At 52.9% G+C, this 22,054-nt stretch overlaps 1 protein-coding gene across 12 annotated transcripts in view; it reads right to left on the bottom strand.

Moving 5' to 3' along the window:
• Positions 1-17,646, bottom strand: part of SEC16A (SEC16 homolog A, endoplasmic reticulum export factor) — a 33,959-nt gene extending 16,313 nt beyond the window's left edge. For 5 of the 12 annotated variants that reach the window (XM_055325090.1, XM_055325152.1, XM_055325126.1 and 2 more), the window contains exons 1-9: positions 16,461-16,630; positions 12,921-13,105; positions 8,957-12,615; positions 6,979-7,118; positions 3,820-3,917; positions 2,232-2,358; positions 1,597-1,768; positions 1,326-1,500; positions 334-476 (exon numbers count right to left, since the gene is read on the bottom strand). In XM_055325090.1, coding sequence (XP_055181065.1) covers positions 334-476; positions 1,326-1,500; positions 1,597-1,768; positions 2,232-2,358; positions 3,820-3,917; positions 6,979-7,118; positions 8,957-12,547 — 4,446 coding nt within the window. In that variant the 5' untranslated portion in view covers positions 12,548-12,615; positions 12,921-13,105; positions 16,461-16,630. Of the gene's footprint in view, positions 1-333; positions 477-1,325; positions 1,501-1,596; positions 1,769-2,231; positions 2,359-3,819; positions 3,918-6,978; positions 7,119-8,956; positions 12,616-12,920; positions 13,106-16,460; positions 16,631-16,874; positions 17,114-17,622 lie in introns of those variants that run through there. The other 7 variants (XM_055325134.1, XM_055325144.1, XM_055325170.1 and 4 more) reach the window with 6 other exon arrangements.
• Between the last annotated feature and the right edge of the window lie 4,408 nt (positions 17,647-22,054).

Raw genomic sequence — 22,054 nt, 5'->3', positions numbered from 1 at the left:
GCCCCACACCAGCCTCCAGCGCCCCAGCAGCAGACAGTCACCCCACTTGCCACCAGATCATGAAGCTCTTCTAGCTGTGGCCAAGAGCCACCACCAAGATGGACACAAGCAGGGTCCTCCCCACTCAACCAGAAATGCAAATAAAGACACAATAAAGATACAATAAAATGAAGTCAAACGTGACACCGGACGCAGGTACCCAATGCTTAGAGGAGAGGGAGATGACCCAGCACAACAAAACCCATAAACCCAAGATTCACGGTAAAAAACATTTCCCAAGGTCACCACTTCAGGGGCAGTCCTGCGATGCAGAATCTCTACTCGTGCAATTACCTCCATGCTGTGAATCTCAACCAGCGCAGGCTGTCCTTCGGAAGGCAGATTTGGGATCACTTTAATGAGCTGCCCCCCAGGACCGAACCTGGCACAGACATGAGGCACGGAGAACTTCTCCGGGGAAGTTGGTCTTGATGGAGCTACGTTTAAACAAAGTGAGAAAGAAACCGTCGGTTTGTCACTTTTTAATGCTTCTGAACTGGACCAATGGTACAGATTCTCCAGGTGTGCACACAGCTGGAATCATAGGTTGGATCATTATGACAATCAGATTTCAACTGCAAACTTAAACTAAATATCCCATTAAAAAGGAGAACTTAGGCATGTGTCAGAAGAATGTTTCAGTTGTAAAAAACGAGAACCGTTCTCTCCTAAAAAATACTTTAAAACAGCCCTGTGCACCAAGCATGTGCTCCTCAGAAGCAGCGTCTGGCCACCTGGCTAGAACCTCCACACCTCCAGCTCTCCTTCACAGGCCGGCTCCTGGCAGTTAGTAGCACGGGGCACTGAGAACGACGATGATGGCAGGATGCCTGAAGTCAAAGGAGATCTTCCCTAGAACACACCCTGCAGGAAGTGACATATACTTCTGCACTTCCCCAAGGAAAAGCATTTGATGGAACATCTTAGAGATAAGCTGAAAATGTGGCACAAGCGACAAGTCCACACACAGGAGTTTCCTTCACCAACTGCTGACCCAAGTGGCACCCGAGAACTCGGCAGGTAACCTTGTCATCAGAGCCACGCTAACATGGGCACCATGGACAGGCCGAGCAGTGCTTGGGTCTTGAGCCTGAGGGAGGTGGCCAGCCCCTATGACAAGCTCTGGGACCCCCAGCAGTCCTGACTGTGCACAGAAGACCAGGCTGGTGCCGATTCCCACACAAGCTGAAATCCACGTCAACACCCCAAGCTTATGAGGCTGCCTCAGCAGTGACTCAACATCCCCGCATACCTATAGGAGCCTAGGGTCCCCACCACACATATACCTTGCTCCGTGGCAGGCCAGCCACCTTCAGCAGGGTAGCTGTACTCTGGGAAGCCCTGCGCACTGCCAAAATTGCTGCCATAGGCGCCGTAGGCATAATCGCCAGGCAAGGAGCCGGGGGGAGGCGGGGCCTCGTAGGAAGCAGCAGTCACACCATGATTTCTGTAAACCTGACTCTGAGAAAACATGCAACAAACCAGAAAAATCAACTCCTGGGAGTGCGGGGCACTCAAGAGTGCTGTCAAGACAGGGGAGGGCGAGAAGGCCCCCACCTGACGGGAGTGGGAGCTGAAGCTGCTGCGCAGACTCTGGGCCGAGCGCTCGCTGTGCACGCTGCGCCTGTCCACGTCTTCCCCGTAAGGGTCCCTGTGGGGCTCGGGGTCATCGTCAAAACTGCCAGTGAAGCGAGGGTCATATCTCCAGGGGTCATCATACCTCTCGGTCCTGGAGGAGGCAGCAACAGAGGTGAGGAAAGGGGAGGGTGGGTCGGTGACTCCAGGACGACAGCCCTTTGCTGCACAACAGTAAGGCCCACCATGTCGTCACCCCCTCACCAGCCTCATGACCTTAGAAGCCCAGTTAGAGCCCACCCTCAGGAGAGTGGCCGTACCCCAAGCCCAAGTTCAGATCTCTGCTTTCAGATTTAGAGAAACACCCTTCACAGGCACGCTGCATGCGGCCACGCCTCTCCCAGGCCCAAGAAGAGGAGGAGCTGACTCCCAGGGCCTGTCCAACAGCCCACTCGGGAACTGCCAGGAGGGCCTGGCTCACCCTTCTCTCTCAGACAGTGACCCCAGCGTCAGTTGCTCACCAGGATCCCAAACACAACTGTAGCCCTCAGGTGAAGGACAGACACGAGGGCAGAGACGCAGGAGCAACCCTCCGTATCGAAGTGTGCTGTACCAACCTGTCGCCATAAGCATAGCTTTCTTTCCTGTACGGATCGTATTCAGCATCATACCAATACCTCCGGTCACAGGTGCGGGGATCCCGGAATCTGGAACCATAGTGGTACCGCTCCCAGCGACCTGGGTCTGTAAGCAGGGGGTTTATGGTTTATTACAACAGGCAAAGGAAGACACTCCTCTGGCCTTCGCTAGAGAAACCACACCACCCCAGGACTGAGGAACGTCTGTCTCCAGGCTCTTAGAGGAACAAATTTTCCTCCCCAAAATCAGCATAACCTTGGAAAGTATTAACTGTGAGACAGAGGACCCCAGGAAGTGTCCTGCCTGTACGTGTAACACCTAATAGCCATTGGCTGTTCTCTCGACACTCAATTAAAAATAACAAAAAAACCTGCTAGAAGACATCTTTGTTTAATTTTGTTCGTAGTCACTACCTTTTAACACTTAATCCCATGACTACAAATTCTCCCTGTAGGTCTCCTCTCAGCCCAGAAAGTTATAAGAAATACTCCAAAACTAAACAATTAAGAAAAAAGACATTAATATCATAAATCAGATGCACCACTTTTGGCAGGTATGAGCAGAATTTATACCTAAAGTGATACAAATGTACAAGGGAGAGGCCTGAGGGAAGTGGCAGATGGGGTGGCCGTGCTGAGACAACCAGAGGCTGTGGGCCCAGGACCCTCCCCTGCATTAGGTGGCAGGGACCAGCAGGGCCGCTCAGAGGATGTGCTGACATGTACATGCTGCCCAATAGGACAGCATCAAGGCCAACAGGCTGCACCAGGTGCAGTGAGGCCATCTGATGTCTGCACCACACAACTTTGGGGCTCCCGACCACAGGAAGCCATAGGAGGCCACTGGCACACCTGATGTGGCCAGTGTGATCCAGAAGCTGGTTTCCCACTATACTTATTTTAATCAACTTTAGTAGTCACATAGGGACAAGGCCGCTCTGGGACTACTCACAATTACGCTGTGCTAGAAAATCAAAAGAAACTACTAACGTGATAAAGAGACATTAACATTAGAATTAAAACATACTTTCCTAATGAAAAATAGCAATACAATTATTTCCAGGCACAGCTCATTTTCAACTACTTTGGCTCTCAGGTGAAAAACATAGAGACTAAAAAACAGTAAGGCCTCCTGAGAAACAACCACAGAGTGCAGCTGAGCACCTGGCTGTGCCAGTGGTTGGCCATCTAAAGCCCTGAATGCCTGGGATGCCTGGGTGGCTCATGGTTGAGCATCTGCCTTTGTCTTAGGGCGTGATCCTGGGTCCGGGATCCCTACAGGGAGCCTGCTTCTCCCTCTGCCTATGTCTCTGCATCTCTCTCTGTCTCTCTCATGAATAAATAAAATCTTTAAAAATAATAATAATAGGGCAGCCCGGGTGGCTCAGCGGTTTGGCGCCGCCTTCAGCCCAGGGTGTGATCCTGGAGACCCGGGATCGAGTCCCATGTTGGGCTCCCTGCATGGAGCCTGCTTCTCCCTCTGCCTGTGTCTCTGCTATTCTCTGTGTCTCCCGTGAATAAATAAAAAAAATAAATAAGTAAAAAAATAATAAAGCCCTGAACATACCTCCATAATCATACTGGCTGGAGTAACAATCTGCATAGCGGTCACTTTGACTGCTCCATCCACTTTTGGAACTGTAGTAACCTTCGGGGTACCCCTGCCTGAAAGCAGACACAACACTGTTAAAAACAACTCAGCTCCTCCCATTAGGATGGGACATTAGTCAGTATAATGGGCTGCCAGAGCATCAGGCACTCAGTGAAACACCCTGATTGTGAAAAAACTCAAAAGAAGATTGGAAACAGTAACAAGGATATGATGGGACCCTCTCCCACAGAGCCCAAAAAAAAACCTCATCTCAGAAGTACCTATTTAAGTGCCGTGCAGTGTGAAAGAGCGGGCTGCCCTCTGCGTGCTCAGCGCCGTGTCCTGCATGGCCAGGCTCAAACAGGTTCTCGACTTTCTGATACCATGCTTAACAGGAGCAAAACGCATTGAGCTGTCAAACTCATCCTAATACCAACTTCGATACCCACTACATAGACCACATGCTGTGTCCTCTGGATGCATAAGGGTGGGCACACTGGCATAGGGCAGCAGCTGGCTCAGCCCTTGGCGTTGGCCTCTTAAACGTGACTGGTGTGAGACCTGAACCACAACTGATGGAGGCCAGCCTCACAGACCAAGCTACAAGGCGGACCCTCAGCACAGAGAAAGGAGAACTTAGGAAGGTTAAGTGTCAGACCTTCTAAGGTAATAAAACTTTTTTTCTCCAACAGTGGTGGGTAGGGGGAGAGAGGGAGAGAGAAAATGTCAAGCAGAATCCACGCCCAGCATGGGGGGCTCAATCTCACAACCCTGAGATCAAGACCTGAGTTGAAATCAAGTGTTGGATGCTTAACTAACTAAGGCGCCTCTGGGGCAGTTGGTTTTTAGAAGAGCTTACTAGCATTTTTGTTTCTTAATAACAAGTTTTATACAATATTTGATTTTTTAAAATATGACTTTTCTCATGCCCCTTCAGAAATGTCTCACTCAGCTAAGCTTGGGGGCTCAGTTGAAAGCAGAGCCCTTTGACAGGAGCCCTTGTGAGGAGATGGCCTGTGAGCAGCACCCACTGCCCTGGGCTCAGCTATAAGAGCAAGGCATCTTCCAAGTGTTTTGGAAGAGAACCCTGAGACCCCACCCATCTGCAGAGTTGGGGCCCCTGAACACACCAGTGGTGGTCTCAGAACAATGATGTGACACAGTGCACAACCAAGAGCATGCCACCTCCTTGCTGCCCTCACCAACTAAGCCCATTCATCCATCAGCAAAGACACAGTCACAAAAACAAAGTATGTTCCTACCTCAGCAGTTCCTGCAGGGACGTGATCGCACCAGACGTGAGTACACACACAAGCATGCACACACGTGCATATAAGAGCACACATCCCCCAACCAAAGCAGGGCAGGAAGAAGGACAGGCTGCTCTCCAGAGCTGTTGCAAATGAGCAGTGAAGACAGCAGGAGGATAGAAACACTGTAAGCCCAGGGACAGAACTACCCCCATGTACCCCGGCCTAGCTTCTTGTTGAGTGACTTTTCAACAGCATGTGGCCACCTTTGGCCTCTTGGAATTGACTGCTACATTAATTTGCAGGTGGGCAAGCAGAAAGAAAACTGGAACAGCAAGATGCGCCCCAGCTTTGCCCCTCCCCCACCTTGTCCCTTCTGAGTTCCAGAAAACACCTGCCCGTTGTTTTCCCTGAATCAGAATACCTATTTTAACTTCAAACCTCACATTCCAGGTGGTACACAGGGACTAAACCCTCAAGAACTTTCTTACACAAAGGTCTTAGAAAATTGGGCCACATGTAGATCAGCGATACACAGAGAGGCCAGCTGACCAGGCAGGCAAAGGCTCACAGAGACAGTGCCTTGTCTCCAGCAAAGCTATCAGAGACTCGAGGACCAGCAGTAGGACCCCACAATTCTGAAAGGCAATTCACATACAAAGTCTTCATTGATGATCAAACTTTCTCTGTTATGAATCTGAGAAACCACATACTCTTATAACAAAAACTACACCTCTGACTTGTCATTTTTCCAACCTGATGAGCAAGTACAGGTGAAGGCCCTGGAAGGCAGGCAACGATGCACATGGGAACAGGTTACACACCCTGCTGCTCCGCTGGAGCACCACCTACATCTCTGAGTGGGAAGACCGTGACCTGCTTCATTTCCTAGTTGACTGAAGGTACCATGCCAGGGCTCTTTCAAAATCCCCCATCCAGGGCCGCCTGGGTGGCAGTCAGTTGCATCTGACTCTTGGTTTTGGCTCAGGTCATGATCTCAGGGTCCTGGAATCGGCCCCGCGTTGGGCTCCCTCTGCTCAGTGGAGAGTCTGCTTGCTCCTCTCTCTTTGCCCTTCCTCACACTCGTGTGTGAGGGTGCGCACTCTCTCTCCCAAATAAATAAATTTTAAAAGATTTCATTTATTGATAGAGTATGAACGAGAGAGAGGAGCACGAGCCCAGGTAAGGGCAGAGGGAGAGAAAGCAGCAGACTCCCCGCTGAGCACAGACCACCCCCGTCCATAAGGCCAGATCTCAGAACCCCGGGACCATGACCTGAGCCAAAGGCAGACACTAAACCGACTGAGCCACCCAGGTGCCCCTCAATAAAGAAAATCTTAAAAAATAAAAATAAAAGTAAAAAATAAAAAAACCTCCCTCCTCTATAATCGCAAAACCAGGACAAGCTTGGTCAGCAAAAGAGAGCAGTAGCTCAGGAGTGTGCAGGGGCCTTCTGGCACAGGAGGCCATGCTAGGAAAGGGATGTGGGCAGGTGTCCTGGCCCATGACTGCCTGGCCTAAGAATCAGGCATCTCTGTAATTAGCAGTAAGGAAGAGTCTGTGTAAGGGCAAAGCCGCCATGGTCTAAGGGCCCTAAACACCCAGTCAGCAAAATGCCAGAGTTGTGTGTGGGCTTCAGCACTGGATGGCCAGTTGGCCCAGAGAAGACCCCACCAAGGCTCTAGGCTGACGCAGTGCGGGCTGATAACGCAGCATGGCTGTAGGGGAAGGCTCTGACCAATTTCAAAGTGCTCCTGTGCTCTGTCCGCGCTGATCAAACATAAACACGGAAGAGATAGGTTGGTGTAATTCTTTACAATACAAAATATCATCTTTTCCAGATCAGGAAGTTACTACCATAGACAGCAACGCAAACACCAATCACCTGGCAGGTGGCCGGTCTGAGCAGTGACTTGCTCGGGAGCTGGGTCGCTCAGGCTCGGGGTAGCGGTAGCTGTCAGCATAAGCAGGCGCCACGCTATCGTAGGACCTGTACCTGGGCTCATACAGGCCGTAGATGTCCTGCTGGAAGAAGGGTGTGTGCAACATTAGAAACCAACAGACACAACTCATCCAGCAGCTGGTGCTAGCTCTGCATGGCACCGATGGCCTTCTAGGAGGAGCACAGGATGTGGGGCTTCCTTCAGGCAAAACAGGAAACCTACAATTTGAAATCCACAGCCGTAGGCAGGCAGCAGGATCTTCCTCAAAGGGACTGCCCTGGTCTGCTCAGGAGATGGCCAATATGTCAGCAGGTGGCCCCTATGGAGCCATGGAGACTCTACAGGGCTCTGCCGAGCTTCTATTCCCTCATGTCTCGAATGTGGAGATGCTATGACTCCACAAGCTTGTGTTGTTTCAGACACCATCTCACATAAGCAAAATAACCAGGGTTTCTTCTCAATGGGTCCTGGAGCTACAGGTAGCCTCATAGAGAGGACTGTATTTTATCCTCACAAGGCTTTTGGCCCTGTTATGGACCCATGAATGACTACAGCTCTATCTCTAAAAAGTGGCCATGTGAAGAACCAAAGCAGAGATGAGGTGGTCTAGGCAGGAGACAGAATCAGTCCTTTGGTCTGAGCCAGACTCTCTGCCATCACCTGGCAAAAGAGGAGAAATCACGTAAAACGGACTTATTCTTGACCCCTCCTGGAGACCATGGCGACAAGGCCAAAGGGCAGAAGGAAACGGGCTTCCACAGAAGTGTGCTGGACTCTGGCTGGAGTTCCCAGGATGCACAAGTAGTTGCTGCACAAAGGATCCAAAGCAGGTACACTGCTCCCTTCATGCTCTATTGGCCCTTCCTGGGCTCTGGGCAGATCAGAAATCAATTTCCATGTATGGAAATAGGAGTCCTTGGGGCCCCTTCCAGGATCTAGAATTCACGAGTCTCAGTGATCAGTTGTACACTATTTGTACATTCCCAAAGATGCTCAAAGCCTGTGAAGGAGACCCAAGCCTCCTATCGCTGGGGGCTGCCACCCAGCCTGGGCCCCAGCAACCCTGCACACCCAGTCACCTCTAACCTCGAGGCCCCCAGAATGACCATGGCTCCTGCCTGCGCCCCCTTGTAGGACAGTGCTTTTCAAACTTCTGGTCCACACTCCTTTGAACTCAGCTAACCCTGGGTGATGCTGGGCAGGGACTAGAGCTGATAAGAAGCAAATAGTGATCCAATGTGTATACTTGAACCACACGGTTTCAAACTAGGGGACTGAACAGAACTGGATTTCAACATTCGTGCACTTGTGCCCTGAAGGGCAAGGCTTCTGCAGCCCCGAGGCTGGTGTCTGGTGCCCCCAGACACCCCGTTGGGACTGCTCTGCCAGAGTTTATGGAATTTCATCCCCCTTGGCTGTTATGCTAGGATTAAAACCTAAGTTTTTTTCTCTAAATGTTTTTATTCTCAAGGAAGAACTTCAAAGACTATAGTTTCCTGTTACTGGTCAGGTAGACTTTTCACATCAAAACCACACCGAAGCTTCAAGGGGCTATCCCACCTTCCCGAAGTGTGCAACCCACAGCTCTAGTTCTGCAGAGAAGACCCTGGTGGGACAGGAAACAGAGGGCTTCTCAGTCAGAGAAGCTGGGGCATGCTGTGTTAAAAAATTAATCGAGTATTCTATGAGATTCAATACACAAGCGTGCAGAGTCAATTCCAAGAGATGGGCTGCACTTGGCAGAGCAAGCTCTGTGACCAGGGCCACTTTCCTCATGCAGTAGCATGTGGAACTGGCACTCTGCACAGTGGTGGCACTAGAGATTACTTCTGAATTGAGCAACAAAAGCCTGCTATGGAGCACAACTCGAGAGAAAGAAACTGCTGGTCACAGGATTCAAGTCTGAGAGCTTGACCGTACCTGGTAATAGAGGGAGACCGTGCCAGGATCCGGCGGGTAGGGCGATGGGTAATGGGACTGGTAGCCATCGTACAGGGGTCTGTAATAATAATAAGATGCCAAGTCTGGAGGCGGTGGCTGCAGCCAGTGCTGGTCCGACCGCACAGCTGCCTGGCTCGAGCTGGTGGACACAACAGATGCGCTGGAGGACCGAGGTGGCCGCGGTGGTGGCAACTGCTGACCCGTGTCAGCCGGAGCTGGACTTGCAGGTGGTGGGACCGAGTTTTGGGGCTGTCCCTGTATGGGTGGACTTCCTGGGTTTGAAGGTTCTGAACATGCTGCTTTGGGCCCTTGTGGGGGAGGCGGTGCGGGCTCCTGCTGGGCTCTCTCTAGGCCACACTGGTCCTGAGCATCTTTTGTCACCTGTTGGTAGAAATAGTCTGGGTTATGTGGCCCAGGCCCTGGTTGTCTAGGATGACTGCTGACAGTGTGTGGACAAGCAGAGCTGTCAGAATGGGACGGGCTATACATTCTTAGAGGATTTTCCAAAGTCCTATTAGGCGCAAAGTCTAGGGCTCCGGCAGTTTCTTCCCGATTACTGGAGTGATCTGCCTTATTACCAGCAGGTACTGAGGTAGCATTTGCAGGTGGCACTAACATCATGCCTATGCTTCCAGCAGGGCTACTGACCAACTCAGGAAGAACATTCTCCACATTATGAATCTTTTGGTTTTCTGGAAGCAAGTTCTTTGGAACTGGATGAGGTGGTGGCTGAACCAGCAAATTAGCAGGTTGATTAGAAACTATTTCCAAAGTGCCAGGAACTTGTGGAAAACTACTTTGCATGAGACTGCTGGGCAGAGGCGAGCGGGTGAGAGAGCCAGCCGTGATCCCAGACACAGGAGCGCTGTCTCCAGAGTCACCCCCCACAGCCCGGCTGCTTGTGGAGGGTTTATCCCCAATCAAAGCATCTCTCCAGGGCTGATTCTTCTCATTAGGACTTGATAAGGACACAGAAAAGTTAATGGGCTGAGCCAAATTATAGCTTTGATCAGGCTGGGCGATCAAGACTGGTTGATTCTGCAAAGATTCAGTGGGTGGTGAGGATAACAGACTGGCATAGCCAGAACTTGCCTGTGACGGGAGGGCCTCCTCTTCTCCCATCTTGGGAGGATTCTCGAGGTTCTCAGAAGCACCGATGCTGTCCCCACTCTGCAGAGGGAGGCCGGAGCCTGGCTGCCGGGCCTGCGGAGCAGACACGCCCTCATCTGGAGGCTGAATCACTTCAGATGGCTGTGGTTTCACAGGCACATGCAACGCAGGAGCAGCTGGGGCTAGAAGGACGTTGCCTCCAAAATCTGGCAGCTCGTTCTGCGCCCACAACGTCGTCACTGGGCTCTCACACTTCACAGCTCCCTGGGCTCTAGCCAAAGGCCTTTTCTCAGCTGCCAGAAGCACAGTTTCCAAGGGTGGTCCAGTGGTGTGCACGAGCCCAGGCCCGGCCTCCACAGGTACAGTAAAGGGCGGAGAACAGGCCTGGAGTGTGAACAGGGTCTCTATGTTGTCTGGCGGCTGCTCCAGGTTGCCAGGGGAGGTGTCAGGTGGGGCAGCAGTGGGTCTGCGCTGCTTCTGGTAGACAGCGGTTCCTCTCACCTCACCCACCACATTGGCCCGATCGGCCTCAACTGGTTTTACTCCAACTAAGTGGGATTTCACTGGTTCAAATGAACTATTTGCACTTGTCTGAAATATCCCAGTGGGTTTTGGGGGGCTGGGGGTTGAGGGCTGAGACAGGCTGCTGTGGTGATTCTGGCTCATGGTGGTCCCGTTTGTCTCACCTCCCACAGGAGAAGAATCTATTTGCTTAAAAAAACTTCCCGAAGACTCATCTTCAGGTTTTCCAACTTCTTGCTGAATGAAAGTACCTACCAATTCTTGGGGCCTGGCTGCACTCGAAGGATTCCTGTGGCTCTTGCTGCTGTAACTGGATGACAGGCTATCAGATCGTACAGGGTGCGGTGCTGAATCCGGTGCCTCGAGATTTGGGCCCCCGCCTCCAGCAAGGCCCACAACACTGAGCCTGGGGATGGCTGGCCTGGGAAGGGGCCCATATCTGACCTGATCACTCAGGGTGGAAGGGTCCAAGCTCAGGGGCTCACTTGGCAGGACTTCCTGATTCTGAATGAATTCAAGGTCCTCCACGTTCTCAGATTGTGAGCTACTGGCAGCGTGCGTACCTGCATTGGCTGTGCTGCCCCACAGGGTGACGGCAGCATTTGCTGTGGTGGGTCTATCAGGCTGGGCACCTGCAGACTGAGAAAAATAAGGTTGTGGATGCCCTCCTGGCTGCGTGGCCTCACTGCTGGAACCTTTGGGAAAGGCCTGGTAAATGCTACCTGCTCCCATATGGGCAGGAGCATGACCGAGTGCAGGACTGGGGGAGAAGCCATCGAAGTCACACTGACCAGCAGAGCCTATTTTTTCAGATGAGAGGTTCTCCTCATTTTCTGCCTCCCCACCTTGGAAAAACATAGAGAGAGCTCCCGAGTCCACTTCTGGCAGGGCCCGGCTGGTCCCAGCCCCCGGGGGATAGTGCAAATGGCTTTCTGGGCTATTTCCCTGAGTGAGGGGATTAATGAGAGCAAGGTCTGGCAACTGCTCTTTATTCACTCCTGGACTTGGCCTGAGCTCCTGGCTCACCCGAGTATTCCCAGCTTGAGAATTTTGCCTGAATGCATTTTCAGGATCAAAGTTACTTGTTGAGTGGTTTCCACTTTGCAGGTAGGCTGCCTCGTTGCTTCCGTCACTGGCTAAGGGCCCTGGCAAAGGCATCAGTGGGTTGAGCTGCTCGTGGCCAGGACCATGGTGCGGGTTGGACGGAGCAGGGAAATGAGGAACACTGGAGGCATGGGGCACCGCATTCTGAACAGGTCCTTCTGGGCGGGGCCAGTAGTGCTGACCTGAGGGTTGTGGACTGCTCTGCCCTGGCCCCCACTGGCCTGGCGTCGGCTGATGAGGCTGAGGGATGAAAGGGGGCGGTGCTAACGCCGGAGCATCATCGTGCGGGTTCTGCGTACTCAGGGGCCTATCAGGCCCAGGCAGGTTTATGGGTGGATGCCCCCCGTGGGAACCGTCAGGACCCACTCCTGGAATGTACTGAGGACACGGCAGAGTCTGAACTTCGGGTTCTGAGCTGGGAGCACCGTCGGCACTCCGGTTCAACTCTGACTCCAATGGTGCTGAAGGGGTCAACACACTGGAAAACAGACCACCATCTGCTCTGGGCTGTGACACAGGTCCTTGGGGAGTATCCCCAGCATTTGTGTGAGGCACAGGCAGACCAGGGCGCTGAGGGAACGCTGCTGGGGCCGGGCCTTGCAAAATGGGCAGGCTGCTTTTGGATGAACTGCCCAACGATGTGCTTTGTAGCGCCTGTCTACTAAAAGCAAATGGATCCGTCACCGGCTGCAGTGGGCAAGTTATTGGAGTCACGGGTGTGTTATTATTTGCCTGTCTCCTATATGGTCTGTTGGACCAGAACATGCTCTGAGGAGTCCCAGCTGGAGGTGGCCCAATCACGCCTGATGGGGCTGCCTGGGGTGGTGGCTGCATGACTGATCTTTTGCACAATTAGATCCACTTACAGAAAGAAGCAGGATATAGGGTTTCCTTAATTTGAACTGAAAAAGAAAAAGAAGAAATCAGCATAAAATCCATATATTCAAACTCCCAACTAGAATTAGGGAAACTAAAAAAACAGAGAAAGCCTGGAAACTTAAGAGTTTGCGTGTCCAGTCCTGAGGCCCGCCGCTCCTGTTCCCATCCCCTCCTAGCCAGAGGAGGAGCGGGTGAGCGCACAGGCAAGCACACGGACACCAGCCCAGGACACAATCACAGGCTATGTGGGAGCTCACTGACCAACTTCAGACTTCACACAAGTCACTACCTTCTCTGGGGTTGTTTCAGAGCCCTGCTGAATACCCACCTGGAATGCCTGATGCCTCTGTGATGCCCCCACCACATGGACACAGATGAAGCACAACCTAACTGCTGGTCTGATTTACTTCCAGCTACACTGATCTCTCCTGTAAATTATCACCAGATCCAGAAACAGCCAACTCCTCTCTTAAGATTACATATCATACTTCTCATACAAGTTAATGTTCAATCCTGAAATGAAAACGAAAGTTTAAAATTTCCATTTCCAGTGTAACGAAATAGCATTACAAAGTACAGAGTAAAGAAGTTGCAAAATCGGAAATACATAGAAATACCTCTTATGACCCCTTGTAAAATATCTTATTTTCTGCACTGTGACTGGTTGAACGCCACTAGCAGGTGCCCCTGACTGCTAGAGCTACAACAACTATACTCGGAATGAAAACCCCAAGTAAACTTAAAGCAACTTTAAAGCTGACCAAATGGGGACCTCTGGGTGGCTCAGTGGTTGAACATCTGCCTTTGGCTCAGGTCATGATCCCGGGGTCCTGGGATTGAGTCCCCCATCGGGCTCCCCACAGGGAGCCTGCCTCTCCCTCTGCCTATGTTTCTGCCTCTCTCTGTGTGTCTCATGAATAAATAAAATCTTAAAAAAAAAAAAAAGAGTCCTGACCAAATTACTTGATTCAAAGATTTTCAATAATAGAATGCCAACAAACTTTAGAAACAACAAAGGGGCAAAAATCATCTTTACAGTGTCTTTTGTTGCTGGTCCTAGGGGTGGGTTTATCTAAATAAGATACATTAAGTATAATCTTAAATAGTTAACCTGTACTTCTAAGACAAGAACCCAGGTACTGTCTCTTTACAAAGTTCTTTTCTACGTGGAACTTCTTCCTCCAGTACCATCCTCACAAACAAACAGGGTTAAGTCTAGCCAATCACAGGGAAAAGTAAACACCAGAGGGAGAAATCATAGAAGGACTCCAGAGTTTAACCCACACATTTCTGCAGATGTACGATGTTTTTGCTGTTGGAAATCTGATAATCAGATACAAGAACACATTTATGAATGTGTTTTTAAGTAAAGCTACTTACAAAAGAAAGCTTCTATGCCTCTCTGGAAACCCAGGTGCTTGGAATCTATTAATTCACTACCATTACTGCCCACACATGCTCTGTCCTAAGCTAACAGGGAACCCCTTCTGATGGATGAGCATTTCAAAACTCACTCAAACTTAATGGACCATATTAGGAATTGCATCGGAGATCTCACCAGGTTACAAACTGCCATTTCAAAACAAAAGAATGTTTACAGCTCAGCTGGACTGACAGTAGAACAAGCAGAGCCTCCTCTTATCTGTGAAACTGAGGCACCCAGGACGTCCTCCAAGACACAACTTCCTCCTGTAAGGCTTCAGCAGAGGACCCTCAACCATCTTAAACACATTGAAAAAAGAAAAACCCCACATGGCAGAGGTCCAGGGGGTGTGACAAGAGAGCAGGGCTGGGTGTCCAGCTGAATGGCCCCAGGGAACACCACTTGTCTTTCTGGGACCCAGCCTCTTCATCTGTGAAGTGAAAGAAGCAATATGACCATTTCTAAGGTTCCTTCTGGGTTTCATCTTACAAAATTCTATTCACAGTAGGTTCTGGGATGCCTTAATCAACTGCTGCTTTTTAACAGGGAAATGTTATCAAAGAGTAAATTTCACAGGTTTATACTTAAATGTTTTCCTTGAAGAAACTTTCTTTAAAAACTATTTTCTCAGGGATCCCTGGGTGATTCGGCAGCTTAGCACCGCCTTCAGCTAGGGCGTGATCTTGGGAGTCCCAGGATCGAGTCCCACATCGGGTTCCCTGCACGGAGCCTGCTTCTTCCTCTGCCTGTGTCTCATGAATAAAAAAAGAAGGAAAAACCTTTAAACAAAACTATTTTCTCAACTCCTAGACTAAGAACCAGCTTTTAGGCAAATGCTATTACTTCCCTATAAAGTAAAATCCCCTACTCTCCCTCTCCCATAATTGAGAGCTTTTTGGCAATATGTCAATTTCATTCAGAACAATCTTGAACAGGAACATTATTCTTTTGTTCCTTTCCTCAATTCATAAACAGAAAAACTGCCTAATATTTCTCTCCTGACCCTAGGAGCTTAATTCCAGCCCGGAAGTCATCCTGTATCCCCGATCATTTAACAAAAAACAAAAACAAAAGCATTATTTTAGAGAAACCAGTTGTGTTTCTTAAAGATGCATTACTCATAAACGTAGCCCTTCAAGTAGACTGCCTTGTATCTCTGTGAAATGCTTAAGCACAATCTATTTCCAATACACAGTCCTGACTGGAGAACTGAAACATTCAAGCTATGAGCGTATAAAACCAACAGGAGCACCAGAAAGCACCCAAGAATCTATCTACCCTTTGCCTACAATCTCCCTCACAGTGACCGTGAGTGTGACGTCCCTGTCAGACTATGGGACACTTCACCCAAAGACACCATAAACTCCAGCTTTCCTAAATACACAAACACATTTACATGTTAAACAACAAGAAAGGGGAGTCTAAACACTGCTAAAAGTGACAAAAGATCCTAAGGGATGCACTGACAGTCAGGGAAGAGCTTTACAGAAGCAAGAAGGCTTCATTACAATCCACACTCTACCCTTAGGAAAGTTCTGCATAGGATTTTGGGACTTACTGCTATTTAGGGTGAAGGAATCACAGGAACAAGAAAGCCGCACTATTGTGCCTCTTGCCTTATCTTTGCAAGATGACACCACCCAGAACCCTAAGAAGAGGCATGGAAGAAAACAAACACAAAACTGCAGGGAGCCTGGCTGTGCTGAAACTTGCAAAAGTATCTCTGGAGGAGCAACTGTCTGTGACCTGGTTTGCTCCTTGCCCTACCTGGAGTGGGAATAGTGGCTCTGGCGAAGAACACCTGCACACATGTATCTAACACAGAATCTTAAGCAGATCATGCCCAATCCCTAAGCCATGTAAAAGTGTTTACAGGTGAAGCAGCAAAAACTGATTTCAAATAGCTGTGCTGTGCCCAGACGCTGGACTGTGATACTTCTGCCACGAGAAACCTACCGAGTTCATTACTCTCGCTCTAGCCCTTAATGTAAAGCAAGTGGCCGACCTCCGCTGCAGCATCTCGGTCACTCCGCCACGAAATTACCAACAGACAACAACAATGCGACTCTCTCAGCAGCTCGGCTCAGAACAAATCTCCCAACCAACGGGACTAAACTACTTCCGAAGCTTCCGAGCAAAGGACACGCACAACTGTGAGGCAAATTTCGTACACGTTTGTGCTCTTTGAAAAGTTGCACATCTGGTCTATCCTCCACCCCTTCCAACACAACCCTCCATCCAGGCCGCCGGGGCTGAGCCCGACGGGCACCTGCCACATAGTCGGCCATGCCTGCGGGGTCCACGTCGGTCAGTCTGGTCCCCACCCGCAGGTCCCCACCGGCCCCCGGGCCCCGGGCCGACCCCTGGCGGCCCCCGGAGACGCGCCGTCCACCCGGGGCTGGGCCCGGCCCGGCCGCTCCCCCCCCGCCCGACCCTAACCCTCACCGGCGCGCCACAGGGCGCCCGAGGCTCCCTCCCGGCCCCTCCGCGACCCCTGGGCCAACCCCTCAGGAGCCGCGGGTGGAAGCCGGCCCGGCTGTGGCGACGAGCAGAGACCCGGCAGCCGCAGCAGCCATCTTGGCACATCCGGCTCCGGCCGCCGCGCCGCCGACGTGTCCGACCACGACGTCAGCGCGCGCCACGCCTGCCCACCACGCCCATCGGCCCCGCCCATCGCAGCTGCCTCGTGACGCTACGCCCGGTACGCTAGCTCCGCCCCCTCCCCCGCCGACCATCCATTCGTCCGCCCCGTTGACCCGGCCCCCCGCTTGCGACCAATCTCTCGGCGTTCATCCCTTCGTCCCGCCCCCTTGGCCTCGCCCCTCAGCCCCGCCCCCCCGTGACCCGCCCTTCGCCCACCTTTCGGGCGGGGCGCGCGGCGGGCTACCCGGAGACGTCCCCTTCACGCCAGCTCTTTCTCTCAGTCTTTCCTTGTCTTAGGATGGGAGAAGAGTCGGGGCTCTTCAGTCAGACCCAAGTGAGGGTCTAGTCTTGATCGACCGAAGCCAGCGGGCGCACCCACAGAGATCGGCTACTCGGCGACGCCGAGAACCCGAGCGGCGCCCTGGCGCAGGCGCGACCCTCCCATTCTGCCGTTGGACTTCCTCCAAGGCTGGAGACGGGCGGAAGGCGACTGCGCATGCGCCGGCCGCCGCGGCGGACTGCGCCTGTGCACCGCGCGGCGGCTTTCCAGTTGCCTGGTTACGGCCAGCTGCGGTTCAGGGTTCCGGTTCTGCCGGGAAGTTTGTTCGGTCCGCGCCCGGCCCTCGGGAAACAGACTCCTGGGAGCCGTCCAGGGGGCAGGCCCCGGCCCGGGCTACGCTGCCCCGCCCCCTCCCCGGCGCGGCCGCTACCGCCGCGCACGCCCCGCCGCGTCCGTCGATGCCCCGGGTCCCCAAGCCGCGGGGACGAAAGCCAGGGCTGCGTGCGGCCTTCCGCAGCCGTTGAGCGGGTACCGGGACAGGCGGGCCGCCGCGCTCAGCCTCCTGCTCCTTCCCGGGGAGGGTCTTCGGGACTGGGGTGCTGCCGTGTATACCCGCATTTCCCCCTGAGAAAGGGAGGTTCAGAAGGTGGGGAAGCTTCCAGCCAGCAGGGCCGGCCCACTCACCTGCACCCCTGCCTGGCAAGGCGCGACCTGCCCCCACGTGCCCCAGCTCCTTCCGGGGTGGGGGGAGCGTCCGATTGCATAGCCCCGCGAGGCCAAGCTCCCAGCAGCGGAGCTGCTCACCTGTGGGACGCGAGCCTGGGCAGAAGGAAGGAGTGTGGCTCAGCCACCTGTTTGCTCTGACGCTGGCAGGGAGCAGCCACGCTGTCAGGGGGTGCGGGAGGAGGTTCAGCCCATCTGACGTGGCCACTCTGCTAAACTAACATTTGCCTTGCAGAAATCAAGGTCCCAACCTATTTCAACACAGTGAGAGATCGTGTACTGGAACTCGGCCCCGGACCCTGCCGCCCTTGATTCACTTCCTCCTGCGGTCACTTTGTCCCAACAATCCGCTCCACAGAGACAGAAGTCACTGTGAACCCCCCTGAAAGAAGGAAGCAGAGGCAAAGGTGCAGGGGCCCATCCCCACCTCCCCACTGCTAGGCCTCTGGAATGGAGGCCCTTGGGTCCTTGGCTGTTCGGAGCCTGGTGTGCAGGAGAAGGGTCTAGGCCCCCAGCAGAGCCAGAGGTGGTGGAGGCTGGGCTCTGAGTCGCAGGTCCTCCACTTTAAGCTTCTTTGCCCTCCCTGACCATCGTGGCCTCATCAGCCTAGAGTCCAGGCGGGGTGAGCACCTAAACAACATGCTGTTGATGCATGCACCAGAACAGCAGGCATGAGCTTGACTGTCCTGGGCCAGTCAGGGGCAAATGGGCATAGGGTGACTGGCTGAAGAGCACATGAGGCCTGTGCAGGGGGCGAAGGGTGCACTGCTACGACAGCTGCTGCTGTGCCTGAGGAGTCGTCCATCCCTTTACCTGCAGCGTGTCCCTCTCCTTTCTCTTTGTCCTCCCTGGCTGGTGGAGGCTGCATACAAATGCCACCACCTCCCTGAAACCCACCTACAGGGGCTAGAGTCAGCCTCTTTCCTGAGGGCAAAGTTATTAGTTGCTCATGCAAAGCTCCGTAACCAGAGCTGTAGTCCTGTGACCCAGAGCACCCAGACACAGGGCTACGTACTTCCAGGACAATGGACAGAGGCTGTGCCAGGGAGCCGGGCTGTCCTTTCCAGCATTACGGCAGTCTGTCACGCTGCATTTTCAACAGCACAATCGTCAGCCCCTCCCAGTAGCCTGCACTGTCCAAAGATGGCTGCCACTGGGCACCTGCAAGGGAGGCCGGGCTGAGCAGAGGTGGGATCTTAGCAGCATTAGAGGCCAGAGTGCCAAGAATGTCAACTAGCCCACTGATAGCTTTCTTTTTAAAAAAAAAGATTCATTTATTTATGAGAGACACAGAAAAAGAGAAAGAGAGAGGCAGGGACACAGGCAGAGAGGAAAAAAAGGCTCCATGCAAGGAGTCCAACATGGGACTCAATCCCGGGACTCCAGGATCACACCCTGGGCCCAAGGCAGGCACCAAGCTGCTGAGCCACCCAGGGATCCCCTTCACTGGTAGCTTTCTATTGCATGTTGAAATGGTAATATTTGGGGTATATTGAGTTAAATATACTATTAAAATTTATTTCATCTGTTTCCCTTTTTTTTTTTTTTTTTTTTTTTTTTTTCTTTTTTAATTTTTATTTATTTATGATAGTCACAGAGAGAGAGAGGCAGAGACACAGGCAGAGGGAGAAGCAGGCTCCATGCACCGGGAGCCCGATGTGGGACTCGATCCCGGGTCTCCAGGATCACGCCCTGGGCCAAAGGCAGGCGCCAAACCGCTGCGCCACGCAGGGATCCCTGTTTCCCTTTTTTAATGGAGCTCATCAGAAGTTTAAAATTCCATACATGCTGGGCATATTGCCATTGGACAGCGCTGGCCTAGACAGCACATGGAGGGAGGGGGTCGGGGACCCCAGGCAGGGGCCCCAGCCTGGGGCTATAACTCCCTAGATTGTGGATCTGACAACTGACCGTTTCGGTGACTGGAGAAGGAGCCCTCGGAGGGGTGGCCGCAGTCTCAGTGTCTGAGCCTCTGCCCCTTGCTTCCCCAGGGCATAAAGTAGCTGCAGTTGAGGGGTCTGCACGTGGATGTTTATAGGACAGTCCTGCTCCACACTGGGCACTCCCCTGAGTCAAGCCTTCAGCCCTGGGTGCTGAGACTGGGGGTGTCGGAGGGCGCTTGCTTGATTCAGCCTGGAGAGAGCAAGGTGTGCCTCCATGCAACAGGACTGGCTGAGTTGTCCAGGGAAAAAGTGCATTGGGGCCTCAGAGATGGAAAAAGCTGGGAGGGAGGGCTTCTGGAAGAGGAAGGAGGCCATACAGCTGAGGAGGTCCAAATGGAGCTGAGGGGCTCAGCTCCTTCAGGAGAGGGCAGGTCAGGGGGGGCAGAGAGAGTGAGGTGTTCAAGCCTGTCCCGTGGCCCCTGTGCATCGGGCTCCCATGGTGTGGAGAGTTGTCGGTGGTGTGTGACCAGGCTGAATGTAAGGAGAGGGAGGTGCCTCCGTGGGGGCAGCTGGGGTACAATCCAGCCCCCTGGGGCGCCTTTCAAGAGAAAATCCACACCTGGGCTGAGCTTGAAGAATGTCCCCACCATCAGCGTCCTCATTAGCTCTCATCTCCAGCATGCAAACATGCGTGGCACCTGCAAGCCTCAGATAATTATTTTTTTCCTTAATCATTGAGCCAAGTACTAAACATGTAAGGTGACACATAAGTAAGAGGAGTGTCCTAGAAGCACGGGAGGGATGCCATTTCCATGTGAGTCAGGCCACAGAGAATCAGAGCCACATGAGAAAGTGAATTGTGTCCCATTAGCTGCCGCCGGGCCGAGACCTCTTTCACAAAACTGTACAGTCATTTGCTGAGCCCCTACTGCGCGCCAGGCACCACTAGGAGCTGGAACTGTGGCTGTGGGACTGCTAGGCCGGCCCCTGCCCCAGGGATCATGCACTCTGAGCAGCTGCCAATGCACCCAGTGGGGGTGGGGGGGGCATGGGAGCACCTACAAGATGTGGATCCCACCTGCGGGTGACAGAGTAGAGCCCGGGATGGAGGAAAACGAGCATTTGTGGCTGAAGCAAGCAGAAGCTTGTGTAGGAGCAGCAAGGGGCGGAAATCCTTAGGTGGGTGGTGGCATCAGGCGGTTATGCATTGCCCAGGGCTCTGCAGGCCCTGCACTAGATTTCTGAGGGCAAGGAAGCTCTTGGGAGCTCCCACCAGGAATGACATGGTCAGTTTGGCCTTCCTCTGGCTCTGGCAGGGTGCTAACAAGACCTGGGAGTCCAAGAGGGTGCCCCAGGGGAACAGTCAGGCTGCTAGACCAGACTGGCCGGGAGAGCTGAGTCTCGGTGACTTAGATGCCAGCGGCATCTGCAGCCACCCCCCACCACCACCACATCAGCCGAAGTAACAGGAGGGCGTGAGCCCTGAGCATGGACTCGGAGGCCTGGGGGCTTGCGGATTGAGAAGGCAGAAAGGCCACGGTGGAGCACCAAGTGCCAGGCTGGCTGCAGCACTGACTCCTGGGCGTCCGAGTTCCGGTCTGGAAAGTGTGTGACCGAACCACAGAGGCTCCTCGAGTGGTTGTGAGAACGTGGACCAGGGAGCCATACCACCCTGGCTCAAATGGGTGCACCTGGGGAAGCGGCCTGTCTCTTTGAGCCTCAGCCTCCCCGTCTGTAAAACGGGACAATAACACCAATAACACGGTGACTGGGCGACCTTGAGACAGTTGTGAGCTGCAGGTGTGAATGATGGAAATCCCCGCGGGAGCACCTGCTGGCCGAGGGGACACTGGCGGGAACCTGCCAGCAGGGGGCGGCAGAGAGCCGCCTCCCATTGGAGGCAGGGTCTGGGGACCTCGGGCCTCAGAGGCTCCTGCAAGATCTGGGCCTTCCTGCAGGATCAAAGATTCGGGCTTCCCCCCAAACACCCCCAGACTGGGACCCTTTCCAGGGGGAGTATTTCCGGACTCCTTACACCCTTGGACAGCAGGCGTTGTTCTGTTCACACAACAGGTGCTCCGTAGATCCTACAAGTTGAGCTCGATGCTGCCACAGAGACAGGGAACGTGTGTTTTTCGAGCTGTGTGCTCAGTGGTTTCATCCTCACAGCCCAGGGGCTGGGAAGTGTTTCTTTTTCATAAAGAATACCTATAATGCGCATTGCCCTGCATCACCTTCACCAGGTGTGGCCAGCAGCCTTCCCTTTTCTCCACTGGAAGACAAGGAAACAGAGCAAAGAGCAAGTCACTTATGTAAGGTTACACCTTTCAGTGGCTCAGGTTTTATTTTATTTTATTATTTAAAGATTTTATTTACTTATTCATGAGAGACACAGGCAGAGACACAGGCAGAGGGAGAAGCAGGCTCCATGCAGGGAACCCCGATACAGAACTCGATCCCAGGACCCCAGGATCATGCCCTGGGCTGAAGGCAGATGCTCAGCCGCTGAG

The sequence above is a fragment of the Nyctereutes procyonoides genome, unplaced genomic scaffold, assembly GCF_905146905.1.
Source record: "Nyctereutes procyonoides isolate TBG_1078 unplaced genomic scaffold, NYPRO_anot_genome, whole genome shotgun sequence".
Classification (NCBI taxonomy): Eukaryota; Metazoa; Chordata; class Mammalia; order Carnivora; family Canidae; genus Nyctereutes; species Nyctereutes procyonoides.
The sequence above is the reverse complement of the archived record's forward strand: the minus strand, read 5'-3'. Positions and strand labels throughout refer to the sequence as shown.